The sequence below is a fragment of the Saccoglossus kowalevskii genome, chromosome 6 (assembly GCF_978046115.1).
Source record: "Saccoglossus kowalevskii chromosome 6, keSacKowa6.1, whole genome shotgun sequence".
Classification (NCBI taxonomy): domain Eukaryota; kingdom Metazoa; phylum Hemichordata; class Enteropneusta; family Harrimaniidae; genus Saccoglossus; species Saccoglossus kowalevskii.
Window position 1 is genome coordinate 4,444,644 of NC_140646.1, and position 18,793 is coordinate 4,463,436.

Consider the following 18,793-nt stretch of genomic DNA (forward strand, 5'->3'; position numbering starts at 1 on the left):
TTGAACTTGATCAATCCAGACATGTCTTGGATACGGATCCAGAACTGAATTCTTTAACAAAATGGCCGCCAGTCGGCCATTTCGAACTTGATCCGAAAAAAAAAAAGACGTGCATCAAGGTCCTATTATGTTTAATGTATGTACCAAATTTGAACAAAATCCATCCATGCATAACTGAGATACGGGTCCGGAATGGTGAAAATGTGCGATTTCAATGCATTTTCGGCCTTAAAGCGGCCGCCATTTGGCTATCGTTAATGAGATCATGATACAAATGCACATACATATTTGTGACATGATGTACCTTGTGTGTGTGAAGTTTGAACTCGATCAATCCAAGCATGTCTCGGATACGGATCCAGAACTGAATTCTTTAAAACAAAATGGCCGCCAGTCGGCTATTTCGAACTTGATCCGAAAAAAAAATGACGTGCATCAAGGTCCTATTATGTTTAATGTATGTACCAAGTTTGAATGAAATCCGTCCATGCATAACTGAGATCCGGGTCCGGAATGGTGAAAATGTGCGATTTCAATGCAGTTTCGGCCTTAAAGCGGCTGCCATTTGGCTATCGTTAATGAGATCATGAAACAAATACACATACATATTTGTGACATGATGTACCTTGTGTGTGTGAAGTTTGAACTTGATCAATCCAGACATGTCTCGGATACGGATCCAGAACTGAATTTTTTAAAACAAAATGGCCGCCAGTCGGCTATTTCGAACTTGATCCGAAAAAAAAAATGACGTGCATCAAGGTCCTATTATGTTTAATGTATGTACCAAATTTGAATGAAATCCGTCCATGCATAACTGAGATCCGGGTCCGGAATGGTGAAAATGTGCGATTTCAATGCATTTTCGGCCTTAAAGCGGCCGCCATTTGGCTATCGTTAATGAGATCATGAAACAAATGCACATACATATTTGTGACATGATGTACCTTGTGTGTGTGAAGTTTGAACTCGATCAATCCAAGCATGTCTCAGATACGGATCCAGAACTGAATTCTTTAAAAGAAAATGGCCGCCAGTCGGCCATTTCGAACCCGATCCAAAAAAAAAAATGACGTGCATCAAGGTCCTATTATGTTTAATGTATGTACCAAATTTGAACAAAATCCGTCCATGCATAACTGAGATCCGGGTCCGGAATGGTGAAAATGTGCGATTTTGATGCATTTTCGGCCTTAAAATGGCCGCTATTCGGTTATCGTTAATCGGATCATGAAAAAAATGCATGTGCATATGTCCCATATAATGTGTGATGTATGAGTGAAGTTTGAACTCAATCAGTCCATGCATGTTCGAGATACAGGTGATCATGGACGCACGGAAGCACGGACGAACGGACGCACACAGGGCAAAACATAAGTCCCCGTTTTCGGACTGCGTCCGAACGGGGACTAAAAATACACTAAAACCAACATGTGATTGTCAATGACATTGTCAATTGTAGTAATGTATATAATTATTATTATGAAAACAATACAGGAAAATGACTACAACGTTTATTTAGTGTACACCACTATGAATCAAATTCACAAGTTTGAGAATGAAGATATTACTGTAAAATACTAGCAAGAATTAATTTTTGCTGATTTTGTGGGTGATTTTTGATGAGTTGAATGTAAAATATATCACCCCTTCAGTGAAAATAAATAATTTTACAGAACTAACACCAATTTCTGCAGTTAGTAAACATATTTGCCTCACCATTCATGCCATAGGGTTGAAAAGCTCTCCTTTCTGTCAGGACTGACAGCGTCAGGGGACGTCGAAATAGCATTTCTCTTTGGACTCCATCACCCCCTCTGAATTGACCTTGACCTCCAGAACCAAGGTTAAGTTTAAAACACTGTAGCACAATTGGGTATCTATACAATAAAAACATAGAGAAGTTCAAGAATCTTGTATGTTCAGTTCAGTTCACACATTACCGACCACTCTCAAATTTTCTAAATATTGGAACAATGTGCTGTTTTTGAAGTTTTAATATGGTGGTTTTGTCAAATTTTTTATATTTGTTGAAGATGTAAAATGGACGAGAGCATGTTTAATTATGTGTATTGACAGATGTACATTGCACTATAATTTATCACAAACTGAAATCACTATTTTGTAAGCACACATCTGAGTGATGAAACAATGAAATTCTCTCCTGCGTATTGGTTGTTTTGGTACCTGCATAACAATCATTATTACATATGTAATTAGACAAGGGGATGGACTCAGCCCTCTCCTTTTCAATATCTATGTAAATGACATTAAAACATCATTAAACTTGGCTCGTAATGACCCACCAAGTCTCTTAAACACAAGTCTCCCTTGTCTGCTATATGCAGACGACCTTGTAGTATTATCCCAATCACATACTGGCTTACAAAATGCCATAAATTCTCTTGAAACTTATTGTCAGAAATGGAAACTCAATATTAATATCTCTAAGTCAAAAATCATCATGTTTAGTAGGTCAAAAAAATCACAGGACAAATTAAAATTCTATGTTGATGGAAAGGAACTTGAAAATACAAAAACCTACACATACCTCGGCATTAAACTACACAAATCAGGTAAATTCATCAGAGCACAAGAAGACCTCAGAGCTAGAGCAATGAAGGCATGTTTCAAAATGAAACAACTGCTATTCTCAGAAAAACTAATTCCAATCAAAACATACTTAAAAATGTTCGATGCAATTGTAAAACCAATTATGCTTAACTGCAGTGAAATTTGGACGAGCGAGAACATCAAAAAATCACACCAATGGAAAAAGTACAAATACATTTCTACAAATACCTTCTAAAAGTAAATAGCAAAGCAAGTAATTTGGCAAGCCTACTAGAGTTGGGAAGATATCCTCTCCTAGCAACAAGCTTAAAATATATGATCAAATATTGGATCAAAATAAATAATTCTAACCCAAATTCGCTAGTACATGAAGCTTACAATCTTGATAAAAAAGGAAAAGACAACTGGGTAACAGACATAAAACAAATTTTAGAAAATTTAAATATGGGAAATATTTGGGAAAACCATAAATCTCTTGATGACAAACAAATCACTGAAACAGTAACGTGCAAACTAGAACAATCCTTTGAAATACATAGCACAGAAACATTACACGATGACAATAAAGGTAAAAGCCACAAAAACAAGTTACGAGCCTATAGGAAAATTAACACAGAATTTGCATATGAAAAATATCTCACCACAATCAAAAATCCAAATCGTAGAGCAGCTATGACAAAACTCAGAATAAGTGCTCATACCCTTCAAATCGAAAGGGGCAGATATAATAAAATTTTAGCGGAGGACCGAATTTGCCCAGTTTGTGACAAACAGGAAATTGAAAACGAAAAACATTTTCTTCTCAATTGTAATTTATACAAGAAGGAACGAGAAATCATGATCAACAATATTAAATACAATATAAGCAACTTGGGGACGGATGACGAAAAACTTACAAATATACTAAAAAGTAAAAATGACAAAACAATCATTGAACTAGGAAAATTCATCCACACTTGTTTCAAATTACGACAAGAAAAAATCTTAAAATGCCAGATGCATCAACCAACCACCAAATAATTAAATTTTGTTTTTCTTCTTTTCAATTGGTATGAATGTCTTGTGTTTTTTGTTTGCTATCTTTTTGTATTACTTTATTGTATTTTCAACTAAGATCCCACTCCGGGATACAGTTTCAATAAAGATTATTATTATTATTATTATGTACTGCAGTTTATTTTGATTCGTCCCTGAAATCAAAGTCGGTATTTCCACACCTCATATGCAAATGAAGTCTGAGACCAAACAAAGTAGTCCCTTCAGGAGTACCGTTTTTCGAAACATAGCAGAAATAAACAATATTAAGAAGAAGGATATTTTTTTTTGGGGGTACATGAATATACTTGCCGAGTGAAATGAAATTTGAACAACAGTAATGGTAACTTAGCCAGTCACTTATTTTGACAAAAACTAATTTGCATATCACCCATGCAATAATGTTTTCGGTATTTTCACGGTCGATATTTTGTAAACACATTTTCGTCTGCTATTTTTGTCCGGTTCAAATCGTCAGGCAACATTTTTGGCGTGTTAGGTGTACATCACATGGAATATTACGATTGGGAGAACTTAATGTATGTTGACCACCTGGAAACTGAGTTTTATAAACCTTGAAGGGCTCTCGGAAGATCCACCAGCAGTAAAATCAGCGACTACTATGCAGCCGCAACCATCAGCTTCGAGATACCAGGTTTCTGCTGGCGACGTTGCGGCGTTACTCAGTTCCAAATAAAAATTACCAACGCCAAAAGAGCAACATTTTAACCAGTAATCAAGACTCAGTCAATCCACGACCAGCAAGCAACATCACACACGAAGTTGTAGTGTGCAGCTCAGCGACAACCGCTGTCGACGAAAGTCATCCTGTCAGTGGATTGTTTGCCAATGCACAATTCTGTGGCGGAACTTTTATTAACTTCAACATAAACTGTGTATCATAGTCGTCCAGTTCAAGTTCTGGTCCTGTCATGGTCCCAACTAAACGTCAACGAGTTATTTATTCGGACAGTGACTCAGATTAGATGTCTGATTATTTTAATTTCAAACAAACAGTGACACGCATTCCCGGTTTGCACATTCTTTCTTTAAGGTAGAAGCCTACTCATAAATTAAAAAACCCAGAATTTATTCATTTTTAATAAAATGTACTCCAAGACAATATAAGGATATTGACCTAAAAAAAGTTGGGGGTCACCAGCCTTTTTTTCGAGAAATTGATGGTTGTATTTTAGTGGAAAGTCGCCATTTTGACACTATTATAACACTTTTACCACAGGTTCCTATGGCAGAGATATTATGCAATATCTCAAAATTTAGCCTGGTGACATAGGCTGAAAAAATCATATATTGTTAATGATGGAGCACTTGTTGTTGTTCTGAATTATTTAAAAAATCTGGGTTGAAAGGTGTCAAAAAATGCCATTTTTCTTTAACGTTGTGTTCTATGGAATTGTTCTAAAAATAGCAATTTTCAAGAAATATTAGGACACGTTTCTCAAAAAGAATAACTGTAACACACAAACTAATGCTATTTCATTGTACCATGAGACATTAGCTTCATGATTGTACATAATAAACTAATAAACATTGTCATGCGATTTGTGACCAATTTTGTCAAAAATTATGACTAGACTTCTACCTTAATACGAAATAATCAAATATGGAACATATGTAATAATAACAGAACCCCACCCACTCCCCATGGCTTTCGTTGCGTATGGAAGTTATTTTCACTCGAGATGCGGTGTATTCTGCTGTACTTTCACTCGCTTCGCTCGTAAAAGTACGGCCGCAGGATACACCGCATCACTCGTGAAAATAACTTCCATACGCAACGAAAGCCACGGGGAGGGTGTGGGGTTCTGTCATACTACACATGCATAATTATAGTGATTTTGATTTTTTACCTAACGAATACTGTTCTGCAAACACAATATTCTATTTTATAAATCATAATTTGATTTAATCAAACATAACAATCAAAGAAAGCTTTGAACTCCTGTGTGCTGACAGTATTTGGAGGTACATGAAACAGAAATAGGGTACATTTACATTATTGCTCTGGAGACTAATATTGCTCGACAAGGTGACCCAGAGTTCATAATACTATTAGACAAATATATAAATATATAAATCTCTAGTTTTCTGTCTGTGGTTTATCCCAGATCACCTATGCAACAAGTTTAACTTACATCTGATAACAATTTAATGTTTTTTTGAGCTATCAGAAAATTGTTTAATTTATGCAAATTAAGGTAATTAACATGCATGTATTTCAAGCCTAAAATTCAGTTATTACAGGAAAGCTTCAAAGTACTAAGTTCCATTAAAATATGAATTTCAGTGGCGCAACTAAAAATTGGCTAATTATGTGAAGTGGCACAATATGCAGTTTCAATCATAAACTAGATCACCTATTTTTCAAGTTTCATTGAAATCTGATGCATTTTATTGATAAGTTACAGTAGATGCAAGTTATTTACATACACATAACTCCCTCCACCAGGTAGACATTGGAAAATCCCAAGACACTTTCCTAGATGAACCAGCGTCCGTTGTAGACACAATAAAGTTACAAACCATGCATACCGCATATAGGTGACAGTTAATCAAAACAATGACCAAGGTTTAAAATGGGTTCAACTATTAACCCTTGTAAGCATTCAGTCAAACATTTATCAAACAATGTTATATTCTTTGTTGTTATCAGACACTTTATTATTTCAAGCTTGTTGCTTATGCCTGTTCATTTATATTTGAATGTTTCACAAAAATAATAAACCTCATTGATATTATTATTTAAAATAATAACACCCTAACATATAATGGAAATACCAAAATTATCCTTGTGAGAATAGTTTTGATTTGACAGTTTCTGATTTTGAACCCATCGTTGACTTTACAATTATTGCTATTACGTCAAACCTTATAGACACAAATTATTCCCCTATTCTTAGGGGAAATAGTTTAGACATCAAGTTTATCAAATTTCATCTCAGATCTGAAAGATACTGGATATGGTGACAGTATGGAGGTGAAACTAAAAGTAGAAAATTCCAGGGAGATTGACTGAACAATGGGACGAGACACTCACAACACTAAGTTCAATGACAAACTACCAATCAACAGAATTTACATTTATCATTTCTTGTTCATTCATTCATTTCCAGTTTTACATTAGTATTATATTTTTGTTTCACGGCAATGATTTTTGTACCTACAAATCAAAGGATTGGATAGTCCAACTACACCACCCCTCATAGTCCAACTACACCACCCCTCATAGTCCAACTACGCCACCCCTCATAGTCCAACTACGCCACCCCTCATAGTCCAACTACGCCACCCCTCATAGTCCAACTACACCACCCCTCATAGTCCAACTACGCCACCCCTCATAGTCCAAATACGCCACCCTTCATAGTCCAACTACACCATCCCTCATAGTCCAACTACACCACCCCTCATAGTCCAAATACGCCACTCCCGATAGTCCAACTACACCACCCCTCATAGTTCAAATACGCCACTCCCCATAGTCCAACTACACCACCCATCATAGTCCAAATACGCCACTCCCCATAGTCCAACTACACCACCCCTCATAGTCAAAATACGCCACTCCCCATAGTCCAACTACACCTCCCATCATAGTCCAACTACGCCACCCCTCATAGCCATACATCAAAAATGTATTTTTTCATTCATATTTATTCTACATAATACTGGCCCAAATAACATTAATAGTACAAAATGAAACACATAAAAAAAATGGGGATGGCCATGTTACGCATATGCAAACAGCACCAAGACAGCAGGAAAATAATATATTTTTGATCAACCAAATATTGATTTTCCATAACATATCACCATGTCTTTACTCATTTAGTACCATAAACTTAATAATACATAAATTAAGAAATATGACAAAATGTCTAATTAATAAATTAAATTAACAATTTTCATATTGACTCTTTGCTTTATTTGTGTTTTACCTTCGTTCTAGAATCTCTGGATCAGTAATTCTGGTATTTGTCATATGAGTATGAACACCACTTCGACCATTCCATGTTGGCCCCTGACATCAAAATATAACCACAAATATTTAATAATCACATTAATATTGGTAAATAGGATGTATATGATAAACATGTCTTTGTAATTATTCACAAAAATATTTAGGTATAAAGATGCAAAAAGCTGGTGACGTTAGTGTGTATATGAAATGGAATCAAGTAGTACGTGTATACCCATATTTGGAGGTGGTTTATTGCCATTATATTGTAGAAAAACAATGTACATATATATGCGATACAGAACTCAAAACGTTCTACATGCAACCGTGTTAAAATAAAAATGGTCCCTGGAACAAACATACAACGAGCAGTAGAGCAAATTAATTACAGCATTTTGAGGTTCATGCATTTATGAATTTCTTGTTAAAATAGTCTTAAATGACATAATATAAAAAAAAGATTACGTTTTGAAGATCAACACAGCCGTCATTGCAGATGGAAATCATTTTCTTGGTGTTGTGCGTAAAACTAGCTTTTTAACTTAAAATAGGTAAGAATTGTTCTTTAGTCGTAATGTCAAATATTATTTTTGCCAATTGCTGTTAACAGTAAGATTTACTTGGGCTTACATCTAAACATGGTATACAGTGCATTTTGCCACGATTTAACATAATCATGCTTTCACTCAATAAATATGATGTGTAATATAATGGCTGCTTTGACTGCAAAAATAGTAATGTATTGTGTAAAAATTAGAATATATTAAAATGCTGAGAAAAGGACAAATAAATGTGATGCACATACATATGAATAATTAAAAACCATTTACTACACTTTATGAAACTCACCATCCCATTTTATAATGAGTCTTAAACGCCTTAAATTTTGAATTTAGACCATGATGCAACTGGAAAACGACAAAATATTGTAGCAGAGGATGGTGGTCATTGTGCATCAAACATTTGAATTTTGTATAAACTAACCGGTCATTTTAGAAGACAGCATCACGTTCAGCCGAATTGTTTTGTTAATAATTATGGTATTTTTGCAAGGCAAAGTTGCAAGAGTAAAAATTTGGATTTCGTCCCTAATAATACCCATGACTCTTATGTTAGAATAGTGGTGCTATCCCTACGACTGTATACCATGTAATGGACCAATATTGCACACAATATTGTGCAGACACCATTTAAAGCCACAGTGATTTCGTGCAAAATGTCAATGCAAAATTTCAATTTCTGAAATTACAAATACTTGAAATGAAATGATCGATTTTTATTATTTTCACTGGTGATTTCATACACAATAAAATAACTTACAGCGCCAGCCCCACCAGAGACTGTTTCACAGTACCCGAAATTGGCATCACCAATAGTGATCACATTCATACAGCCCTACAGATATAAAGTAACAGAAAACAAATATAATAAATTGACCACTTACAGCACCGGAACCTCCTGAAACAGTTTCATAGTAGCCAACATTCTGATCACCAAATGTTACATTGTTCATGCACCCCTGAAAATAGTGGTAATGCAAATTTTGAATTCTCAGCTCATCCTCATGGGAGTCAATATCAATCTAAGATTGTGCCTGATTGGCTACCCAACCCACAAACCTAACAGTTAGACCAATCAGAGATCAGCTTGTTTGTTGATAATATGAGGTTAGCACAGAGAGTTCCGCAAAGTTCACACAACAGCAGTACAATAGGATTCTATTTCCATCACTTGCTATTATAATAACCCTATACTGTCTTCAATGTAAACAAAGTGTTTGAATGTGACATCAATAATCTTGAATGCATTAAATTGTTAGTGATGTCTTTTAGCCAATATAAGGGAAAATGAGTACAGATACATTCTGAAACCTGTGCTGTGTTATTTTGGTGCTATGTATTCTATGTATGATACATGTAATACAGGTTATTTATGGTTGTTACCAGGGAAACATGTGTAATTACAAAAGACTGTATCATATGTTTTGAAAATGAATTCCATGGCAGGATTTGCAGATAACATCGAAAATTTCCCTCACACATAAAAATATAATCTGTAAAATCCCTGTTAGTGTTGGGTAGATTACCTGTGAGGCTGCACAAACAGAGAATGCTTTGAGAACAACATCCACTATTCTTTGTGACGTTAATACGTTTCCACCAACAACAGCAGCCTTATCGCAAGGATTCAGCAAACATCCTTCAGGAATGATAGCTTTTACAGGATTCAAACAACCCTACCAACAAAATAATCAAAAGAAAATTTTAGTGCACATGCGTCAGATAGCCATAACGTGTCATTGTTTACAAACAAGCGCCTACCCATGAGCCTTAGCATTTTTTATTGTGTATTCTTATTGTCGCTTGTGACTCAATTTCAGCGTGTGCGCAGGTGACAACCCTCCCGCTTTAAGCAATAGTAATATGTGTTGATTGCCAGAAATCAGTGCATCAAGGCAGAGTGTGTGATGACCACTCACCTGGTTTAATGGTACACCATGCCCTACCATAAATCGCAGGCAATATATCAAGGCAGAGTGTGTGATGCCCACTCACCTGGTTTAATGGTACATCATGCCCCACCATACATCGCAGGCAATATATCAAGGCAGAGTGTGTAATGCCCACTCCCCTCGTTTAATGGTACATCATGCCCCACCATACATCGCAGGCAATATATCAAGGCAGAGTGTGTGATGCCCACTCACCTGGTTTAATGGTACATCATGTCCCACCATACATCGCAGGCAATATATCAAGGCAGAGAGTGAGATGCCCACTCACCTAGTTTAATGGTACATCATGCCCCACCATACATCGCAGGCAATATATCAAGGCAGAGTGTGTGATGCCCACTCACCTGGTTTAATGGTACATCATGCCCCACCATACATCGCAGGCAATATATCAAGGCAGAGTGTGTGATGCCCACTCACCTGGTTTAATGGTACATCATGTCCCACCATAGATCGCAGGCAATATATCAAGTCAGAGTGTGCGATGCCCACTCACCTGGTTTAATGGTACATCATGCCCCACCATACATCGCATGCAATATATCAAGGCTGAGTGTGTGATGCCCACTTACCTGGTTTAATGGTACATCATGCCCCACCATAAATCGCAGGCAATATATCAAGGCAGAGTGTGTGATGCCCACTCACCTGGTTTAATGGTACATCATGCCCCACCATACATCGCAGGCAATATATCTAGGCAGAGTGTGTGATGCCCACTCACCTGGTTTAATGGTACATCATGCCCCACCATAAATCGCAGGCAATATATCAAGGCAGAGTGTGTGATGCCCACTCACCTGGTTTAATGGTACATCATGCCCCACCATACATCGCAGGCAATATATCAAGGCAGAGTGTGTGATGCCCACTCACTTGGTTTAATGGTATATCATGTCCCACCATACGTCACAGGCAATATATCAAGGCAGAGAGTGTGATGCCCACTCACCTGGTTTAATGGTACATCAAGTCCCACCATACGTCACAGGCAATATATCAAGGCAGTGTGTGATGCCCACTCACCAGGTTTAATGGTACATCATGTCCCACCATACATCGCAGGCAATATATCAAGGCAGAGTGTGTGATGCCCACTCACCTGGTTTAATGGTACATCATGTCCCACCAAACATCGCAGGCAATATATCAAGGCAGAGTGTGTGATGCCCACTCACCTGGTTTAATGGTACATCATGCCCCACCATACAACGCAGGCAATATATCAAGGCAGAGAGTGTGATGCCCACTCACCTGGTTTAATGGTACATCATGTCCCATCATACGTCACAGGCAATATATCAAGGCAGAGTGTGTGATGCCCACTCACCTGGTTTAATGGTACATCATGTCCCACCATAAGTCACAGGCAATATATCAAGGCAGAGTGTGTGATGCCCACTCACCTGGTTTAATGGTACATCATGTCCCACCATACATCGCATGCAATATATCAAGGCTGAGTGTGTGATGCCCACTTACCTGGTTTAATGGTACATCATGCCCCACCATAAATCGCAGGCAATATATCAAGGCAGAGTGTGTGATGCCCACTCACCTGGTTTAATGGTACATCATGCCCCACCATACATCGCAGGCAATATATCTAGGCAGAGTGTGTGATGCCCACTCACCTGGTTTAATGGTACATCATGCCCCACCATAAATCGCAGGCAATATATCAAGGCAGAGTGTGTGATGCCCACTCACCTGGTATAATGGTACATCATGCCCCACCATACATTGCAGGCAATATATCAAGGCAGAGTGTGTGATGCCCACTCACCTGGTTTAATTGTACATCATGTCCCACCATACAACGCAGGCAATATATCAAGGCAGAGTGTGTGATGCCCAAACACCTGGTTTAATGGTACATCATGCCCCACCATACATCGCAGGCAATATATCAAGGCAGAGTGTGTGATGCCCACTCACCTGGTTTAATGGTACATCATGCCCCACCATACATCGCAGGCAATATATCAAGGGAGAGTGTGTGATGCCCACTCACCTGGTTTAATGGTACATCATGTAACACCATACATCGCAGGCAATATATCAAGGCAGAGTGTGTGATGCCCACTCACCTGGTTTAATTGTACATCATGTCCCACCATACAACGCAGGCAATATATCAAGTCAGAGTGTGCGATGCCCACTCACCTGATTCAAAGGTACATCATGTAACACCATACGTCACAGGAAATATATCGAGGCAGAGTGTGCGATGCCCACTCACCTGGTTCAATGGTACATCATGCCCCACCATACATCGCAGACAATATATCAAGGCAGAGTGTGTGATGCCCACTCACCTGGTTTAATGGTACATCATGCCCCACCATACATCGCAGACAATATATCAAGGCAGAGTGTGTGATGTCCACTCACCTGGTTTAATGGTACATCATGCCCCACCATACATCGCAGGCAATATATCAAGGCAGAGTGTGTGATGTCCACTCACCTGGTTTAATGGTACATCATGCCCCACCATACATTGCAGGCAATATATCAAGGCAGAGTGTGTGATGCCTACTCACCTGGTTTAATGGTACATCATGTCCCATCATACATCGCAGGCAATATGTCAAGGCAGAGTGTGTGATGCCCACTCACCTGGTTTAATGGTACATCATGTCCCACCATACGTCACAGGCAATATATCAAGGCAGAGAGTGTGATGCCCACTCACCTGGTTTAATGGTACATCATGTCCCACCATACATCACAGGCAATATATCAAGGCAGAGTGTGTGATGCCCACTCACCTGGTTTAATGGTACATCATGTCCCACCATACATCGCAGGCAATATATCAAGGCAGAGAGTGAGATGCCCACTCACCTAGTTTAATGGTACATCATGCCCCACCATACATCGCAGGCAATATATCAAGTCAGAGTGTGTGATGCCCACTCACCTGGTTTAATGGTACATCATGCCCCACCATACATCGCAGGCAATATACCAAGGCAGAGTGTGTGATGACCACTCACCTGGTTTAATGGTACATCATGCCCCACCATACATCGCAGGCAATATATCAAGGCAGAGTGTGTGATGCCCACTCACCTGATTTAATGGTACATCATGTCCCACCATACGTCACAGGCAATATATCAAGGCAGAGTGTGTGATGCCCACTCACCTGGTTTAATGGTACATCATGTCCCACCATACATCGCATGCAATATATCAAGGCTGAGTGTGTGATGCCCACTTACCTGGTTTAATGGTACATCATGCCCCACCATAAATCGCAGGCAATATATCAAGGCAGAGTGTGTGATGCCCACTCACCTGGTTTAATGGTACATCATGCCCCACCATACATCGCAGGCAATATATCTAGGCAGAGTGTGTGATGCCCACTCACCTGGTTTAATGGTACATCACGCCCCACCATAAATCGCAGGCAATATATCAAGGCAGAGTATGTGATGCCCACTCACCTGGTATAATGGTACATCATGCCCCACCATACATTGCAGGCAATATATCAAGGCAGAGTGTGTGATGCCCACTCACCTGGTTTAATTGTACATCATGTCCCACCATACAACGCAGGCAATATATCAAGGCAGAGTGTGTGATGCCCACTCACCTGGTTTAATGGTACATCATGCCCCACCATACATCGCAGGCAATATATCAAGGCAGAGTGTGTGATGCCCACTCACCTGGTTTAATGGTACATCATGCCCCACCATACATCGCAGGCAATATATCAAGGCAGAGTGTGTGATGCCCACTCACCTGGTTTAATGGTACATCATGTCCCACCATACATCACAGGCAATATATCAAGGTAGAGTGTGTGATGCCCAATCACCTGGTTTAATAGTACATCATGCCCCATCATACATCACAGGCAATATATCAAGGCTGAGTGTGTGATGCCCACTCACCTGGTTTAATAGTACATCATGCCCCATCATACATCGCAGGCAATATATCAAGGCTGAGTGTGTGATGCCCACTTACCTGGTTTAATGGTACATCATGCCCCACCATAAATCGCAGGCAATATATCAAGGCAGAGTGTGTGATGCCCACTCACTTGGTTTAATGGTACATCATGTCCCACCATACGTCACAGGCAATATATCAAGGCAGAGTGTGTGATGCCCACTCACCTGGTTTAATGGTACATCATGCCCCACCATACAACGCAGGCAATATATCAAGGCAGAGTGTGTGATGCCCACTCACCTGGTTTAATGGTACATCATGTCCCATCGTACGTCACAGGCAATATATCAAGGCAGAGTGTGTGATGCCCACTCACCTGGTTTAATGGTACATCATGTCCCACCATACGTCACAGGCAATATATCAAGGCAGAGTGTGTGATGCCCACTCACCTGGTTTAATGGTACATCATGTCCCACCATACCTCGCATGCAATATATCAAGGCTGAGTGTGTGATGCCCACTTACCTGGTTTAATGGTACATCATGCCCCACCATAAATCGCAGGCAAAATATCAAGGCAGAGTGTGTGATGCCCACTCACCTGGTTTAATGGTACATCATGCCCCACCATACATCGCAGGCAATATATCTAGGCAGAGTGTGTGATGCCCACTCACCTGGTTTAATGGTACATCATGCCCCACCATAAATCGCAGGCAATATATCAAGGCAGAGTGTGTGATGCCCACTCACCTGGTATAATGGTACATCATGCCCCACCATACATTGCAGGCAATATATCAAGGCAGAGTGTGTGATGCCCACTCACCTGGTTTAATTGTACATCATGTCCCACCATACAACGCAGGCAATATATCAAGGCAGAGTGTGTGATGCCCACTCACCTGGTTTAATGGTACATCATGCCCCACCATACATCGCAGGCAATATATCAAGGCAGAGTGTGTGATGCCCACTCACCTGGTTTAATGGTACATCATGCCCCACCATACATCGCAGGCAATATATCAAGGCAGAGTGTGTGATGCCCACTCACCTGGTTTAATGGTACATCATGTCCCACCATACATCGCAGGCAATATATCAAGGCAGAGTGTGTGATGCCCACTCACCTGGTTTAATTGTACATCATGTCCCACCATACAACGCAGGCAATATATCAAGTCAGAGTGTGCGATGCCCACTCACCTGGTTCAAAGGTACATCATGCCCCACCATACATCGCAGACAATATATCAAGGCAGAGTGTGTGATGCCCACTCACCTGGTTTAATGGTACATCATGCCCCACCATACATCGCAGGCAATATATCAAGGCAGAGTGTGTGATGCCCACTCACCTGGTTTAATGGTACATCATGTCCCACCATACATCGCAGGCAATATATCAAGACAGAGTGTGTGATGCCCAATCACCTGGTTTAATAGTACATCATGCCCCATCATACATCGCAGGCAATATATCAAGGCTGAGTGTGTGATGCCCACTCACCTGGTTTAATAGTACATCATGCCCCATCATACATCGCAGGCAATATATCAAGGCTGAGTGTGTGATGCCCACTTACCTGGTTTAATGGTACATCATGCCCCACCATAAATCGCAGGCAATATATCAAGGCAGAGTGTGTGATGCCCACTCACTTGGTTTAATGGTACATCATGTCCCACCATACGTCACAGGCAATATATCAAGGCAGAGTGTGTGATGCCCACTCACCTGGTTTAATGGTACATCATGCCCCACCATACAACGCAGGCAATATATCAAGGCAGAGTGTGTGATGCCCACTCACCTGGTATAATGGTACATCATGCCCCACCATACATTGCAGGCAATATATCAAGGCAGAGTGTGTGATGCCCACTCACCTGGTTTAATTGTACATCATGTCCCACCATACAACGCAGGCAATATATCAAGGCAGAGTGTGTGATGCCCACTCACCTGGTTTAATGGTACATCATGCCCCACCATACATCGCAGGCAATATATCAAGGCAGAGTGTGTGATGCCCACTCACCTGGTTTAATGGTACATCATGCCCCACCATACATCGCAGGCAATATATCAAGGCAGAGTGTGTGATGCCCACTCACCTGGTTTAATGGTACATCATGTCCCACCATACATCGCAGGCAATATATCAAGGCAGAGTGTGTGATGCCCACTCACCTGGTTTAATTGTACATCATGTCCCACCATACAACGCAGGCAATATATCAAGTCAGAGTGTGCGATGCCCACTCACCTGGTTCAAAGGTACATCATGCCCCACCATACATCGCAGACAATATATCAAGGCAGAGTGTGTGATGCCCACTCACCTGGTTTAATGGTACATCATGCCCCACCATACATCGCAGGCAATATATCAAGGCAGAGTGTGTGATGCCCACTCACCTGGTTTAATGGTACATCATGTCCCACCATACATCGCAGGCAATATATCAAGACAGAGTGTGTGATGCCCAATCACCTGGTTTAATAGTACATCATGCCCCATCATACATCGCAGGCAATATATCAAGGCTGAGTGTGTGATGCCCACTCACCTGGTTTAATAGTACATCATGCCCCATCATACATCGCAGGCAATATATCAAGGCTGAGTGTGTGATGCCCACTTACCTGGTTTAATGGTACATCATGCCCCACCATAAATCGCAGGCAATATATCAAGGCAGAGTGTGTGATGCCCACTCACTTGGTTTAATGGTACATCATGTCCCACCATACGTCACAGGCAATATATCAAGGCAGAGTGTGTGATGCCCACTCACCTGGTTTAATGGTACATCATGCCCCACCATACAACGCAGGCAATATATCAAGGCAGAGTGTGTGATGCCCACTCACCTGGTTTAATGGTACATCATGTCCCATCATACGTCACAGGCAATATATCAAGGCAGAGTGTGTGATGCCCACTCACCTGGTTTAATGGTACATCATGTCCCACCATACGTCACAGGCAATATATCAAGGCAGAGTGTGTGATGCCCACTCACCTGGTTTAATGGTACATCATGTCCCACCATACATCGCATGCAATATATCAAGGCTGAGTGTGTGATGCCCACTTACCTGGTTTAATGGTACATCATGCCCCACCATAAATCGCAGGCAAAATATCAAGGCAGAGTGTGTGATGCCCACACACCTGGTTTAATGGTACATCATGCCCCACCATACATCGCAGGCAATATATCTAGGCAGAGTGTGTGATGCCCACTCACCTGGTTTAATGGTACATCATGCCCCACCATAAATCGCAGGCAATATATCAAGGCAGAGTGTGTGATGCCCACTCACCTGGTATAATGGTACATCATGCCCCACCATACATTGCAGGCAATATATCAAGGCAGAGTGTGTGATGCCCACTCACCTGGTTTAATTGTACATCATGTCCCACCATACAACGCAGGCAATATATCAAGGCTGAGTGTGTGATGCCCACTCACCTGGTTCAATGGTACATCATGCCCCACCATACATCGCAGACAATATATCAAGGCAGAGTGTGTGATGCCCACTCACCTGGTTTAATGGTACATCATGCCGCACCATACAACGCAGGCAATATATCAAGGCAGAGTGTGTGATGCCCACTCACCTGGTTTAATAGTACATCATGCCCCATCATACATCGCAGGCAATATATCAAGACAGAGTGTGTGATGCCCACTCACCTGGTTTAATGGTACATCATGCCCCACCATAAATCGCAGGCAATATATCAAGGCAGAGTGTGTGATGCCCACTCACCTGGTTTAATGGTACATCATGCCCCACCATACAACGCAGGCAATATATCAAGGCAGAGTGTGTGATGCCCACTCACCTGGTTAAATGGTACATCATGCCCCACCATACATCGCAGACAATATATCAAGTCAGAGTGTGCGACGCCCACTCACCTGGTTCAATGGTACATCATGCCCCACCATACATCGCAGGCAATATATCAAGGCAGAGTGTGTGATGCCCACTCACCTGGTTTAATGGTACATCATGCCCCACCATACATCGCAGGCAATATACCAAGGCAGAGTGTGTGATGCCCACTCACCTGGTTTAATGGTACATCATGCCCCACCATACAACGCAGGCAATATATCAAGACAGAGTGTGTGATGACCATTCACCTGGTTTAATGGTACATCATGCCCTAACATACAACGCAGGAAATATATCAAGGCAGAGTGTGTGATGCCCACTCACCTGGTTTAATGGTACATCATGCTCCACCATACGTCACAGGCAATATATCAAGGCAGAGAGTGTGATGCCCACTCACTTGGTTTAATAGTACATCATGTCCCACCATACATCGCAGGCAATATATCAAGGCAGAGTGTGTGATGCCCACTCACTTGGTTTAATGGTACATCATGTCCCACCATACGTCACAGGCAATATATCAAGGCAGAGAGTGTGATGCCCACTCACCTGGTTTAATGGTACATCATGTCCCACCATACGTCACAGGCAATATATCAAGGCAGAGTGTGTGATGCCCACTCACCTGGTTTAATGGTACATCATGCCCCACCATACAACGCAGGCAATATATCAAGGCAGAGAGTGAGATGCCCACTCACCTGGTTTAATGGTACATCATTCCCCACCATACAACGCAGGCAATATATATCAAGGCAGAGTGTGTGATGCCCACTCACCTTGATATATTGCCTGCGATGTGCGATGCCCACTCACCTGGTTCAATGGTACATCATGCCCC

The 18,793-nt window shown here is 40.8% G+C and overlaps 1 protein-coding gene across 2 annotated transcripts in view; it reads right to left on the minus strand.

The window, feature by feature from the left end:
- The window catches only part of LOC102810185 (5-oxoprolinase-like), a 175,854-nt gene that overhangs the window by 1,468 nt on the left and 155,593 nt on the right, over nt 1-18,793 (minus strand). The window contains exons 25-28 of one of the 2 annotated variants that reach the window (XM_085499973.1): nt 9,675-9,824; nt 8,909-8,983; nt 7,569-7,651; nt 1,720-1,880 (exon numbers count right to left, since the gene is read on the minus strand). In XM_085499973.1, the coding sequence (XP_085356099.1) occupies nt 1,720-1,880; nt 7,569-7,651; nt 8,909-8,983; nt 9,675-9,824 (469 nt within the window). Of the gene's footprint in view, nt 1-1,719; nt 1,881-7,568; nt 7,652-8,908; nt 8,984-9,032; nt 9,108-9,674; nt 9,825-18,793 lie in introns of both variants that reach the window. The other variant, XM_085499972.1, reaches the window with a different exon arrangement.